General features: G+C 39.6%; 1 protein-coding gene across 1 annotated transcript in view; it reads right to left on the reverse strand.

Moving 5' to 3' along the window:
• Window positions 1–3,499, reverse strand: part of COLEC10 (collectin subfamily member 10) — a 56,843-nt gene extending 53,344 nt beyond the window's left edge. The window contains exon 1 of the mRNA XM_007946850.2: window positions 3,352–3,499. Coding sequence (XP_007945041.1) covers window positions 3,352–3,499 — 148 coding nt within the window. The remainder of the gene's footprint in view (window positions 1–3,351) is intronic.
• Between the last annotated feature and the right edge of the window lie 11,911 nt (window positions 3,500–15,410).

A 15,410-nucleotide genomic window follows, 5' to 3' on the forward strand; every position in this document is an offset into this window, starting at 1 on the left:
AACATACTCAAGATCACAGCGATTGAATTCAATGTCCTTTCCACTACAACATGCTATAGAAATAATATCATAAAAATGGAGTCTGAATAAAGGAAGGTTGGGCAATGTACTTCGTAGTGATACCACCTCAGAAACCCAAGGAGGGGTCTCTATAAGTCAGGTCCGACTCAACGGCACATAACAACAACAACAACAACACATGGTAGGACTGGTCGGCATTAACTTATTTTCCACTTGCTGCTCTTCCTTACTTCCTCATTCCCCCCAGTGTCTGAAATGAACTGAGGGGAAACTTTATTGGATGTTTCCCTGTGTATCTAGAATTTTCTGAGTGTAGTGCAAGTATTGAGATGATTAGTGATAAAGTAAAAGAGAGATCGACGTGCTTTTAGGAAAAATGTACCAAACAGAAGCAGTGACCCCGTCCTTTACAATGAGTACTTTAGTCATTTGTAGAGCTGAAAAAGTGCGTATCTGCCTTGTTGAGGGGTGGGGAGTGAGTGTCACACTGTTCCCAAGGAATCGGGTAGCATAAATGGGCGCTGGAGTCCCTGCGTGGTCCAGTTAATCTGCTTGGCTGCTAGCTGAGAGACTGGAGGGTTGAATCTACTCAGAAGTGCCTGGCAGAGGAGCTTGGTGATCCCCATCTGGGAAATCTGCCAGTGAGAACAATATGGAGCAAGTTCTACTCTGACACTCTCGGGGTTGCCACGGGTCTAAGTTGACTTGACAGCAACTCGGTTTGTTGTTTTCTTTAGTTGGATGGAAGCTGACTTCCTGAGAGAAGGTGCCATGTCTTGTTTTTTGGTGCATTCACGTTTAGCTCAGTACCTGGAGCAGAAGAAGGGCAGTGAAGAATATACTTGTGTTGCTACAAGGGCATGAGTAGGTAATTTACAGTTAAAACCAAACCAAACCAAGAAAGAGGTAACTGGGTCTGACCCTCCAGAGTTTGCAATTAACATCAAGCTTGAAATACAGACACAAGTTCCAGGAAAAAGGCCTTCTCTTCCTTAGTTTCATATCCTTAGCTTCTAACATGATGCCTGGACCTTTGTTGTGTTCTGTATTATTTCCAGAATCATGAAATATTAGTGCAAGGAAGTGAATTTAGAATTCACGTGATCCGAAGTCCCCAGGTTCTGGGTGAAGACGCAGAAATCACACCAGAGTTCCTGGCAGGCTTTGCTCTGGAACACAAGGTTTTACAGCACCGCTTCCCTTAGGTCCCTACCCCAGGAGTGCTCCTGTCATCATTCTGTCATACTTCAGACTTACAATCAGAGTCAATTTCTGCAAAGGCTTAGGAAGAGAGTTAAGGAGGTTTCCACTGTCAGCAGCCTTCACAGGGTTTCTGATGGGGAGCCAGAAGTTTTGTGTTAGGTAAAGAGGTGAGGCTATGAAGAAACCATGGTGGGTGCCCCACTGGTGTCCAACAAATATGTATTGCATATGGATTGAAGTGATAAACTGAGATAAAGTGGTTTTAAAAAAAAGTCTTTAAAAGTATATTTCTTGCCTTATTCCGGAAAGAATTTAAGATTATTATCTACACTTTGTAAATTCCCAAAAGCTGGGATTAATGGGAACCCATCAGCCACTCCTCGGAAGGAAGGTTGGGCAATCCTACTTCCGTAGTGATACTGCCTCGGAAACCCAAGGAGGGGTCGCTATGAGTCAGGGCCGACTCGACGGCACATAACAACAACAACAAGAAGCACATTCTGCACATTTTCTTTTCTTTTTGTTTCTATCAAGCTCTACTTACTCCCTGGAAGGATCTTACCATCCCTATCCCGTCTGCCTGAAAAATCATTCCTAATGCTCAACGCAAAACACCCTTTCTAGGAAAGCTCCTCTGCCCTCCCTTCTCCCCACTGAGCTGCTTTCTCTCTCCACTGCCCATGACACTGGTACGCAGTACTTAATACCTGTTGTATTACGATGTATTCCATGTAAGTCTCACTCCCTCTTGTGTCTTCAGTTCTTGTACCTCTAGTGCCTAAAATAGTGCTTGGCACTTAGTAGGTGCTCAATATGTTGGCTGAGTTGAAATGAATGGAATACTTGAACGGAATGCATTATATTTGGGGCATTATTTTAACATTTCACCCTTTCTTTTTCCAGTTTGAAAGATGCAATTTCTCTGCAAGGGAAATTATTTAACAGTGTCATCCTCAAACGAATTCTCCCCCATTCATAGGGATGAGGAAAATGTAAATTTTCAGGGCTCCTCTTCCCTTCCACCTTCGTAGTCCCCCAATACTCCAAGAATAATACGAAGTTTCCTATGCTCTACAGAAAATTCAGTAACGGTTTTAAGTAAATACTTTAGCTCTAATCAAAACTTCCTTTTCTGAACATTTGCCCTCACATTATTCATTTATTCACCCAAGAAATTATTTGGAAGCCCTGAGGTCTCATTGTTCCTCCCTGCATTTATTTTATGGTATCAAAGGTTAAAACTTGGATTGCAATCTTAGGAGGAAATTAATTCACTGATTTAAAAAAAAAAAAAAAGCACTTTAAGCAATGCACATTTAAATAACTGACAAGTATAGGGTGGTGTGTTTCTGATTTTTTTGGAGAGATCCTTTTTTCTACTTAAAATTTTAAGCAGCTTTAATTCTTCCAACCCCATATCCCAGAGAAACATAGCATGAATTACTAATAAGGGAAGGCCAGTCTGCACTGCAGTGACCGCTTTCAGAACAAAAGGGGAAGAGCTGGAGCCAGGAAAACAGCAGCATTTTTTATCAACCAGTTGCTTGCTTGAAGCGGATTTGGACCTTGGCTCTACTTGAAAAAATTTTGCAGCATTTTATCATCCTTTAGCTGAAGGCACTTGGCCCCAAAGACTCCACTTTTGGGGGGGGGGGCGGTGTTCATTTATGTCCTACTTCTAACCCTTAACAAAATTTTCCCAGCCTCTTCATTGGAGCCCAGGAGCCTATTCTTTCATAAAATATACCAGAGATTTAATCCCTACTCTGCTAACCTTTCACCAAACAGCTTTACCAGAATCAGTATGAGAAATGAGTTGGAATAAAAATAGCCAAGAGCAGAGATGCTCTTAAAGAAAGATTCCTAAAGACGAATGCCTTGATTGTGTGCCTTCCCCAACAGCAGCATGGAAGGAGGACTTCCCCCTGCCCTGTGAGTTTCCTCACATCCCTGCCCTCAGATCCACCCCAACCGGGAAAGCTTTCAATAAGCAACAAGCCATTGCTTTTCCAAAAGAAGGGAAATGAGAAAAAGCTAAAGAGGGAAGAGAGAAGCTCAGGTGGGGTCGTGGGATGAGGGAACAGAGCCTATTTATGATAGGTGGGAACTTTGTCTCCCTTTTCTCACCTTTGGGTCCTGGCGAAATTGTGTGGGTAGCACAGACATCAGTGGTGGGGCGGCCATCGATGTCCAGGCCCAGGCTCTGAATGTGCATAAGAAAAAGCACCAGGAAGATGAACTGGTTTCTTCGAAGCAGGGCTCCAAAGCCATCCATTGCTGTGGTTTCTTAAAAAGGGTCACCCAGAAGTGCCAGATAAACAGCTTTATTTTAAATAAAACCTTCTGCTTGGGAAGAAAATGAACTAGTTAGAGCACACGTTCCAAAATGGGCTGCAATGACCAGGAGGAACTGGACCCTAAGTTGTTTATTTTCTCAGTCCTCCAAATGGGCAGAACATTGTCCAGACTGTTTATTTTCAAGTGACAAGAGTTTATTGTAACCTATCTCTGAACTAAACATTCAAGTATGTACAGGTCAGCAGAAACATCCCCAAGAGCAGAGCAGATAGAGCTGCCTTCTGGTTAAGACTTGAACAGACAAGGGAACAGACAACCTTTAAATGCAACATAACCTTATGTTGCATTTAAAGGTTAGGAACTAGTCTTACCTACAGGCTATGTAAGCACTGTACATGACCTTGAGCTTTTTCCCAAGGAAATATTCATGTCCAGTTCCTCCTCGCTTGTGGTAGTTGAACATCAACGCTCCCCTTGCTCTACAAGGCCTTATTTCCTTCTCTTGCTACACAGAATTGTCTTGGGATTAACTCCAAAAGAAAAGAAGACCAGCTTTTCTGCAAAGCAATTTGGCAATAAGTGTCAAGAATATTAAAAATGTTTATAACCTTTGGCCTTATAATTGTACTTTGGTATACTATTTTAAGGAAATATTTTGAAATACGGGCAAAGCTTTACTTGAAAATATGTGGCTAAAGGGGAAGGTGGCATCAATTGCCTAACAATATATCACTGGTTAGCAAATTATGGTAGATACAAACAGTTGGGAGAGTATGACAAGACAATTTTATTAAAATGGTGTTTGTAGCAAGTTTTTTTTTAATATATAAAAATAAAGAAAAACCTATGATATTAAAGTCCTTGAAAAGCAAGATAGCTAAGGAAAAGGAAGACACTGAGAGGTGCACAAGAGGTACAGACAGCAGAGATAAATCCTTTTGCATGTTCAATACTGTGTTATCATAACAAACAATCTACAGTAAGTAGATGGGTAGACAGGCTGAATGATCAGGTATGTCCAGGCAAAAGGGAATATAGCCTTGACCATATATAAAGTTGGCAGATGATATTTCTACATATGTATTTGTATGTGCTGTAAGGATGTCTGTATAAATAGAACTAATGGGGCAAAGTTACGATAACTTCTTAGGTACAGTCAACTACCCTGATAGAGTGAGTTGTTGGACCCTTGGGCTTGGGACCATGGTGTCAGGGGAACATCAAGCTCAATTGGCATAACACTACACAAAACATTGTTCTACATCCTACTTTCATGAGCAGCAACCAGGGTTTTAAAAGCTTGCAAGTGGCCCATTAGATGCAACTATGGGGTCTCTCCTTGTCCAGAGCAAAGAAGAATGAAGCAAACCAAAGGTACATGGTAACAATTACTCCAAGGGACTAGTGGACCATGTGAACCTCAGCCTACATGACCATGAGACCAGAAGAACTAGATGGTGCCTGGCTACCACTGTCAACCACTCAAAAAGGGATTAGTGCAGGAGATGCTAGAGAGACAGAGAGAAGAGTATGGAAAAAAACTCAAAATCATAAAAAATATCAAGTTTACAGGTCTGATAGAGGCTGATGAGACCTCAAGACTATGACCCTTAGTTACCCTTCAGGTCTGGAATTGAACTCATTCTTGTGGCTTCCAGCCAAACAATAGATTGGCATACAGGGTGAACATTTACATCAGTAGATACCCTCCTTAAAGTGATCAGTCATAGGAGAACAGAAGGGCAGCTGCATGGGGAGACAGCTCAGGGGCAGAAATGCGTGGGTAAGAAAAACAGAGGGAAGATAATACAGGGAGGAAATGGAAAGAGAGCTGTTACATTATGAAGAATTGCGGTCAATGTCATGAAACAAAATGTGTATGAACTGCTGTATGGAAAATGAATTTGCTCTGTAAACTTTTACCCAAATCACAATTTTAAAAAAAGATAAATTTAGATACATAGGTACAAATCTCTTTCTCTTATCTATTTATCTTTCTGTCCCATCAACTGGCAATCTGAAATTGTATCTGGCCTTAATTAATGAACTAGAACAGAATTACATACAACGGGAAGATTCTTCACCCTCACCATTCTTGAAGAGACAGGCTAAGAGTTGGGCCAGAAGGAGTTTTAGACCTGGCGTCCTTGAAATTGGAAGAGAAAGACTTTACAGATTCTGATAAAGACTGATAAAAAGTTATCTCTAAGAGATGTCTAAACAAGTGATGGTCAATCCAAGAAATGGAGACTCAAGAGTATGATGAACTGATCTCTTCATAATCAATCCAAGGAGAGGGAGGGAAGCATCTGTCACTGACACGAATACCTGCTTTTCAAATACTATTTAGTTTCTACAAATGTAAATATTCTTAAGCTTTGAGGATGCATTTGTTCTCATACATGCTTAAGACATCCAAGTAAATGCATTTGTCATGGTAACAATGACAAGAGAATAGTGGAAATTAATAGAATGATGTTAGAATCCTCAAGTTCCTTATCTGTCATAAACAGACACATGACATCAAGCAAATCACTCAAGTTCAATTGCCACAAGGTATACACAGTGACTTTGACTTAGCGCCCTTTCCAAATTCCATGATTCTTCTTAATTAAGTATTCTTTAAAGTATTAGACTATTCTAAATCTATTTCCATAATCAACACCCGTGGAAGCAATAGTCAGAAAATCAGATGATATACCAGGCAAATCTGCTGCAAAAAGACCTCTTTAAAATGTCAAAGAGCAAAAATGTCACTTGGAAGACTAACGTGTGCTTAACCTAAGCTACACTATTTTCAGTCACCTCATATGTATATGAAAACTGGACAAAAAATAAGAAAGACGAAAAAAGAGTTGATGCCTTTGAATTATGACGTTGGTGAAGAATTTTGAAAATACCATGGACTGCCAGAAGAACAAACAAATCTGCCCTAGAAGAAGCATAGCTGGAATGCTGCTTGGAAGAGAGTATGGCCAGACTTTGTCTCACCTACTGTGGTCATGTTGTCAAAAGGGACAACTCCCTGGAGAAAGATATCAAGCTTGGTGAAGCAGAGGGTCAGTGAAAAAGGGGAAGGTCTTCAACAAGATGGATTGACACAATGGCTGTAATGAAGGTCCACGTATACCAAGGGTTGTGAGGATGGTGCATGACCAGGCAGTGTTTCGTTCTGTTGTACATATGGTTGCTATGAGTCAAAGACGACTCAACGACACCTAACAACAACAGCAACAACAATAACAACAAATCTATTTCACTTCTTTCATTACCTTTCAAACATTCCTTGGTACACAATAAACTTGGAACCAATGTGAAGACAGAGGCAAGATTAGGGTTGTGCCTAAGCACTTGACTGTTAACCAGAAGGCTGGCAGTTCAAACCCACCAGCCACTCCTTGGAAGGAAGGTTGGGCAATCTATTCCGTAGTGATACCGCCTCGGAAACCCAAGGAGGGGTCACTATGAGTCAGGTCTGACTCGACGGCACATAACAACAACAACAACAGCCACAGTCAAGGACTGCCTGGAGCCACCTGAAGCCAGACAAGACAAAAGAGCATTCTCTCCCAGAGCTTCCAAAGGAAGCACAATACTACAGACACCTTGATACAGGACTCTTGGCCTCCAGAACTATGAAAGAACAAATTTCTGTTGTCTCAAGCCCCCAGGTCTAGTAATCTGTAATGACAGCCCTAGTAAATGAATGCACCAGTCTTGTGATATTCATCCAAAGTTACTGGAGGTTATGACATAGCTAAACATTTGCTCAGTGACTGACTGAGACCTAACAACATCTGTTCTTGTGCATTTTAATTATCATGTATCCAGAACGGATAATACCTACAGGGAGAATAAAATCCAGGATATGAAGCACACATAGCCTAAGGCAGAAGTATTTTTACTGGCTAAAAGAGAGTAGCAACAAAATGACAACCTCATCTCCTGAAAGAATTTCTTACAATGATAAAACTCAAATTTGGGGTTGGTTTTGGCTTTGTCTATTCACATGGATTAAAGTTTTCTCTTGGTGATTTAATACACATTTTAATTTAATTTCCTTGAATTTAATGTAGTTTGTAAGCAATAGAAATTAGTAGAATGGCTTTTTAAAATGGCATATTTAGAAAGCAACATACTAACAAAGTTAATTTCTGTTTTATAATTTACATTTCACATTTACATCAACATATTTTTAAAAAATCAAATGGCTTTAACAGGTTTGTTGTTGTTATATGCCATCGAGTCAGATCCGACTCATAGCGACCTCTCCTTGGGTTGCCGAGGCAGTATCACTACGGAAGTAGAGTGCCCCATCTTCCTTCTGAGGAGTGGCTGGTGGGTTTGAACCGCCAGCCTTCTGGTTAGCAGTCAAGTGACTTAGGCACTATGCTACCAGAGCTCCTTAGGAGATAAAATAACAACGTCCTGATATTCCCACCCCATTCCTGATTCTTACTTCCCTGAATAAAATATTTTAATATTTTCAGTACTTCTTTTACTTCTGCCATATTTTTAAATAATATACTGATGTTCCTTTTTTTTTTCAATAGCTTGTTTTACATTCATCGTTAAGCATACATTTACTTTAGTTTCATTCTGCATTTGTGATGTCCAACCCTAACCCAGTCTCCTCCCCACCCCTGCACTGTAACCCTTCCCCCATGCCCCTCCTATTCATGCACTCTTGTTTGTCCTGTATTTCCTCAATTTGAATGTTGGTCCTCTGGTGCCCTGAAGTCTATTGCTCTAAGGGATGTACTACCATAGAGTATGTGGGTGCTTCATACTGGGTTGAGTGGTCTGCATGTGCATCTTGTTAACTATTGGGCTGAGAGCGAGCCCTTGGGGGTATGTTTTATTCCAGGTGCAGAATGTATTCCAGGGCCATAGTATTGGGGTTCTCATCAGATTTCATCTGACCTGTAATTCTGGTCATTATTGAGTTTTTGGATTTTGTTCCACGTTTTCCCTCCCACTCTATATAGGATCTCTAGATTTGATCCTTTCTTGAGTGGTTGGCATTGGTAGCCAGGCACCATCTAGTTCTTCTGGTCTCGAGGGCCATCGTGTCCTATGGCTGATTGCTTCCAAATGCCTTTTTTTTTTTTTTTTTTCCATTCTTCTTTGCTTCCCACCCTAGGAGAATGTTATCTGCATCTTAGATGGCCACTTGAAAGCTTTTAAGACCCCGGTTGCTACTCACCAATGTAGGATGTGGAACAAGGCTTTTATGTATTTTGTTGTACCAGTTGAGTCTGGTGTCCCCCAGTACTATAGTCCTTTTTTAAATTATTCATTTCTATTTATATGCTTATTAACTTCCTAATATAGAAGATAAAGATTTTTACATTCTCAGCTTTCACATATACTTTTCCCTTCCTTCTGTATTTGCAATTTAATATTACTATTTTAACACAATATTCAAAGTTCATATTATAATGATTTGGTAGCAATAATTCACATCTGAGTCACATAGTGCATTATGATTACATTTTGTCTCTTGTACTAATTTTGCTTTCCCTGGGTTTAGTAATTGTGGTTGTTTTCTTTTGCACAGCTTTCTATGTTCCCATAATAACTACTAATTCTTTGAGATTTGTCAGTTCTATAGAAGATGTGAAATGTCTAAATAGTTTCCATTGAAGCAGACTTAGTATGGATTAGTTTCACATACACTCAGTATGTGAAAACATGCTAATTTATCAGCTAAAAGTGGTGAACTTGGTTGGAAATGGAGAAAACCAATTCTTTGGCAGACTTATCAATCTTAGTTGGGGAACTGGCCCATTAGCCATTTCATGGGAAGACTATAGAAGGGTTAAATAAGCTCTCTATGCATTTCTGGTATACTGGACAATTACACACAAGAATAGAGAGAACTAAGCATGCCCAGAAGAAGGTAAAAACAAAGGCAACTGGAAACCAGTTGAACTTTGGATAAGCTTACAAACCTTACCTAAGTGGGTGGAAGACGGGTGTCTCAGGGTCTTGAGGTATTTAATGCAACCTCTGCACAAGTTCAGTAATGATACAGGAGACACGAACACACCTAACACTAAGTTGACCTCATTGACATACAGAGAACACTCCACACCAAAACATTAACAGTTAATATCATCCTTAATGGTGAGAGATTTTACCCCCAGATCAGAAACAAGGCAAGGACATTTAGTCTTGCTCCTTCTGTTAAACATTTTACTGAGTGTTGTAGTCAGTGCAGCAAGGCAAGGAAAAGAAATTACAGCATACATGCTGCTGGAAAGGAAGCAAGAAATAGAAGTGTCATTATTCACAGAAAACAGGATTCTCTTGAAAGAAACTCCTAATCAATCTGCAAAATGAAATTAAGTAAACAATTTTATTCACAATAGAATAAAAAAATAAAGTATTTAAAAATAAACTTTAAAAAATAATGTAGGATGTTCCTAAGGCAAAAATAACGGAAGGAATGTTATTTGTTGCATTAAGTGACTATATTAGAAAAAAATAAATGTATGCCCTGTATTCTGGAAATCAAGGAGTCCCCCCAAAACCAAACCAAACCCACTGATATCGAGTTGGTTCTAATTCCCAACAACCTCCACTGGGTTTCCTAGGCTATCAGTCTTTATGGAAGCAAACTACCTCATCTTCCTTCTGTGGAGTGGCTGATGGGTTCAAACCACCAACCTTTTGGTTAGCGGCCTTAACCGCTATACCACAGGAGCTCATTAAGAAGTCCCTGGGAGGTGAAATGGTTAGGCACTCTACTACTACTAGCCAAAAGGTTGGTGCTAGAAAACCACCTAAAGGTGTCTCAGATGACAGGCTTCGTGATCTTCTGAAAGATGACAAACTTGTAAACCCCATGGAACATAGTTTTACTCTGATATACACAAGGTTGCCACGAGTTGGAGCTGACTCTAGGGCAACTAACAACAGCGATAATACTGAAAACTACAAAATATTATTGAGATAAATTATAATAATATCTAAATAAATGGAGAAATATGTCAAGTTCACAAATCAGAAGACAATATTAAGTTGGCAATTCTCTCTAACTTTATCTATAGATTTAATCTACTATATATCATAATCTGAGCAGGTATATTTGTAGATATTTACAAGCTGATGCTAAAATTTATTGTTGTTGTTGTTGTTGTTATGTGCCGTCAAGTCGACCCCGACTCATAGCGACCCTCCTTGGGTTTCCGAGGCAGTATCACTACAGAAGTAGGATTGCCCAACCTTCCTTCCGAGGAGTGGCTGGTGGGTTTGAACTGCCAGCCTTCCGGTTAGCAGTCAAGTGCCTTAGGCACTATGCTACCAGAGCTCCTAAATTTATTTGGATTAGTCAAAATGATTTTGAGAAAGTGAAACAATGTTAGAGGACATATAGATTAACATGTATATATACCTATCAGCCACTCCTCAGAAGGAAGGCTGGGCAATCTACTTCTGTAGTGATACCACCTTGGAAACCCAAGGAGGGGTCGCTATGAGTCGGATCTGACTCAAGGGCACATAACAACAACAACATATATATATATATATATATATATATATATATATATATATATATGGATATATATATATAGACAGACATATAGATTAATGTAACAGACAAGAGAGTACAGAAACAAATACATTAATCATTACATTAATCATCACTTTATTTTTGGGAAAGGTGTCAGGGCTACTCAGTGGGGTAAATGATAGTCTCTTCAACAAATAATGCTGGAAAATGGAGTATCCATATACAAAGAAATGAACGTAGATCAATACCTCATACCATACACAAAAATTAACTGAAAATGGATATAAATTTAATGTAAGAGGTAAAACTATAAAACTTCTAGGAAAAAATCTTTGTGAGCTTGGGTTATGCAAACTTTTTTTACATATGACACCAAAATAATGAATATAAAAAACATTGATTATATTATGATTATACTCACCCATTGCTTGCCTTTGAGTCGATTCTGCCTCATAGTGATCCTTTAGGAAAGCGTATAACTAACTCATAGGAGTTCCAAGGCTGTAAATCTTTACAGAAGCAGATTGCCTCATCTTACTCCTATGGAGTAACTGGTGGGTCTGAACTACCTACCTTTGGGTTGGTAGCCCAATGTTTTAACCACTAAACTATACCACCAGAGCTCCTTATAATTATATTCCATCAAAATTAAAAATGTTTGTTTCCAAAAGAAAAAACAAACAAACAAACAAACAAAAACACATGAAGACAATGAACAGATAAGCCGTAGACTGAGGGAAAATTTTGCAAATCATGTATCTGATAAAGGACTTGTATCCAACTAAATAAGAAGGCAACCAAATAAAAATGGGCAAAATATTTGAAAACACATTTCTTCAAAGAAGTTACATATATAGATAACACCTATATGAAAAGACACCCAATATCATTACCCATTAAATCCTACTGAGATACCAACACACACAATAAGTCAAGCTATAATAGTAATAATTTAAATGTTACAATACTAAATGTTGGCAAGGATGTAATTATTTGGGACCCTCAAACACTGTAGGTAAGGACGTTAAATGGTACAGTTACTTCAAAATAGTTTGGCAGTTTCTCAATAAATTAAACATAAACTCAAAATGTATTAGCAATTCCAATTCCTAGATACCTACCCATGACAGATTAAAATGTATGTCCACACAAATACTTGCACAAGAATGTGTACAAGAGCACAATTAATAACAGTCAGAAATTGCAAACAATGTAAATATCCACCAGAACCAGTGAATGGATGAACAGAACGTAGTGCAGTCATACAATGGAATGCTACTCAACACAAAGAAACAAGCTACTGAGACATGTGGTTGATGCACTCCCTTCCCCCTCAGGTTAGGCTAAATGAAAGAAACCAACCACACATGACTACATATTACATGATTCCTTTCATATGAAATTTCCAGAAAAGGCAAGACTCTAAAGATAAAGGAGAGATGAGTGCTCGCTTGGGGCTTGGAACAAATTACAAATGGGCACAAGGTATTTTTCAAGGGTCATGACCATGTTAAACACTGGATTATGGTGATGGTTGCATGACTACATATATGTACTAAAAAATTCCACTTAGTTAACTGTGTAGTACATAATTTCTATCTCAATAAAACTATATTTAAAAGTCTATGATGAAATTGTAGAACTTTAGAAAGGTGTGTAAGTCCAGAGTAGTGTTTCTTGCTGTTGCTGTTAGTTGCTGAGGTAACTCCAACTCTTGGTGATCCCATGGGTTTGGAGTAGAACAGCTACATAGGGTTTTCAAGGCTGTGACTTTTGGAAGCAGATCACTAGGGCTGTCTTCTCAGGCACCGCTGGGTGGGTGGGAATGGCCATCCTTTCAGCTGGCAAACACTTAACCATCCAGGGACCTAAAATCACAGGCAGTTTGCAGATTACCAATGAGTTCCGTTCCTGAATCTGTCTTAAAGTCAAATTTGTACTTAAGTCTGAATAGTTTGGTGTGCTTTGTATCTAATGTCAAGGAGCCCTGGTGGCACAGTTGTTACAGTGCTTGGCTACTAACAAAGTTCGGTGGTTCAAACCCACCTGCAGCTCTGCAGAGAAAGATGTAGCAGTCTGCTCCTGTAAAGATTTATGGCCTTGGAAACCCTCTGGGGCACCTCTACTCTGTCCTATAGGATCACTATGAATCAACTCAGGGGCAGTGGGTTTGGTCTTTGGTTCGCAGGCCAGATTCAGTGTATAGTAATCTTGTTCCCAGCTCTTGTATGGTCTAGTTTAACGCACCTAAAGGAGCTCTGGTAGCATAGTGGCTAAGACACTTGCCTGCTAACCAGACAGCTGGCGGTTCAAACCCACCAGCCACTCCTCGGAAGGAAGGTTGGGCAATCCTACTTCTGTAGTGATACTGCCTCGGAAACCTAAGGAGGGGTCGCTATGAGTCGGGTTTGACTCGACGGCACATAACAACAACAACAACAAATAGTGCCTATAGGTAAGAATTTTGCAGTTAAAGTAATCAATAGAAAATAACTAGAGAAAAGAAAAAATAAACACAAATATAGCTAAATTTTATTCTTAAAATACCTAATTATAAAATTAAGCACACAAATTATTTTCATTGAAGAGTACAGGTATCTATGAGGATTTTATTATTTTTAATTTATTTGTTTTACTTTACTAAGGGATCAATAGGAGCTCTGGTAGCATAGTGCCTAAGGCATTTGACTGCTAACCAGAAGGCTGGCAGTTCAAACCCATCAGCCACTCCTCGGAAGGAAGACTGGGCAATCTACTTCCGTAGTGATACTGCCTTGGCAACCCAAGGAGGGGTCTCTATGAGTCAGGGCTGACTCAATGTCACATAACAACAACAACAACAAGGGATCAATACCCTATTATTCTGGTGATAGCGAGGCTAGAGGCAAGTTCTTGATTTTTATTATGTTCGTCCTGCAATTAATTACATATATATCAACCCCTTGACTAATGTTGCACAAGTTAGAGTAGATAATTATACAGGCATACAGTGATGAGAATTTGAACTAGAATGATAGAGATGTGTAATGAAAATGCATTCATTCCTCTTGTCATTCACCACATATTTAATAAGCACCTACTATTTCTTACATAAGGACTCCTGGTGGCTCAGTGGGAAAACACTTGGAGATTTACAACCTTGGAAACCCTGTGGGGAGGTTCTACTCTATCCTATAGGGTCACAATTAGTCAGAATTTGTTTGATGGCAAAGGCTATTTTTATTAGACACTGTGCTAAGCTCTGAAGTTACAATGATGAAAAAGACATAGCCTTTTCTTAAATAATTTATTGTACCTTTGAGAAGATAAAAAAAAGAAAAGAACAAACCCATTATCTTCAAGTCATTCTGACTCACAGCCACCACCCTGTAGGACAGAATAGAACACATAGCAGAGCTTCCAAGGCTGTAATCTGTGCAGAAGCAGACTGCTTCATCTTTCTCCCATGGAGCAGCTGTTGTGTTCAAACTACAGACCTTTTGATTAGTAGCTGAGTGCTTAACCACTGTGCCATCAAGGCTCTACTTGAAGGGATAAAGAAGTATAAAATGAGTTACCGTTAGTGAGGAAACTATTCTGATAGGCATCAACCCAAGGAGGTATACAGGTATCACAGGAACCCAGAGGAGAGGTATCTGACCTAATCTTGGAGGATTAGGGAAGAGTTCCTTCAGGAGAAGTTTCCTAATCAGGGTGTTATAGTTGGAGTTGTGTGTCAACTTGGCTGGACCACAACTCTGAGTGGTTTAAGCAGTTCTGATGTGGGTTATTCCCATGATGAGATTGGATGTATATGTTTTGAGCAGCTAATCCATTGAAAGGGAATTTCACTAGGGGTGTGACCTGCTTCCAATATATTTATGGACATCCTGGGAAAATGAGACACTCTTCTGTGGATTGGGATCCTGTTGTGCTGCCTACAACTGTCCACGAGCAAACAAATCACCAATTGGCCTGGTGATCTTGGATTTGTCATTCGTTGGCGTCAACAGCCAGTATACTGCCAGCCAACCTTGAGCTCATCAGCCCCTGCAGCTGTGTGAGTCAGGAAAAGCCTCCAGCTTGACATTTGATCCAAGAACTTGGGACTTGCCAGCTTCTATAAGTGTGTGAGCCATTTTCCTAAGATAAATCTCTCTCTCTCTCTCTCTCTCTCTCTCTCTCTCTCTATATATATATATATATATAAGCTTTACTGGTTTTGCTTCTCTAGAGAACCCAGCCTAACAAATTTGGCACCAGGAACGGTTCTAGAGAGACAAAATCATAAAGATGGGCTTCTTAAATGGTTTCTCACCAATAATGTTTTGGTTTTCCAATCTGATTAATTGTAAAGGCACTGGTGACTCTGTCTCCATTAGTAAAGAGG

The sequence above is a fragment of the Orycteropus afer genome, unplaced genomic scaffold (genome assembly GCF_000298275.1).
Source record: "Orycteropus afer afer isolate SDZICR_OR568_19922 unplaced genomic scaffold, OryAfe1.0 scaffold00173, whole genome shotgun sequence".
Lineage (NCBI taxonomy): Eukaryota > Metazoa > Chordata > Mammalia > Tubulidentata > Orycteropodidae > Orycteropus > Orycteropus afer.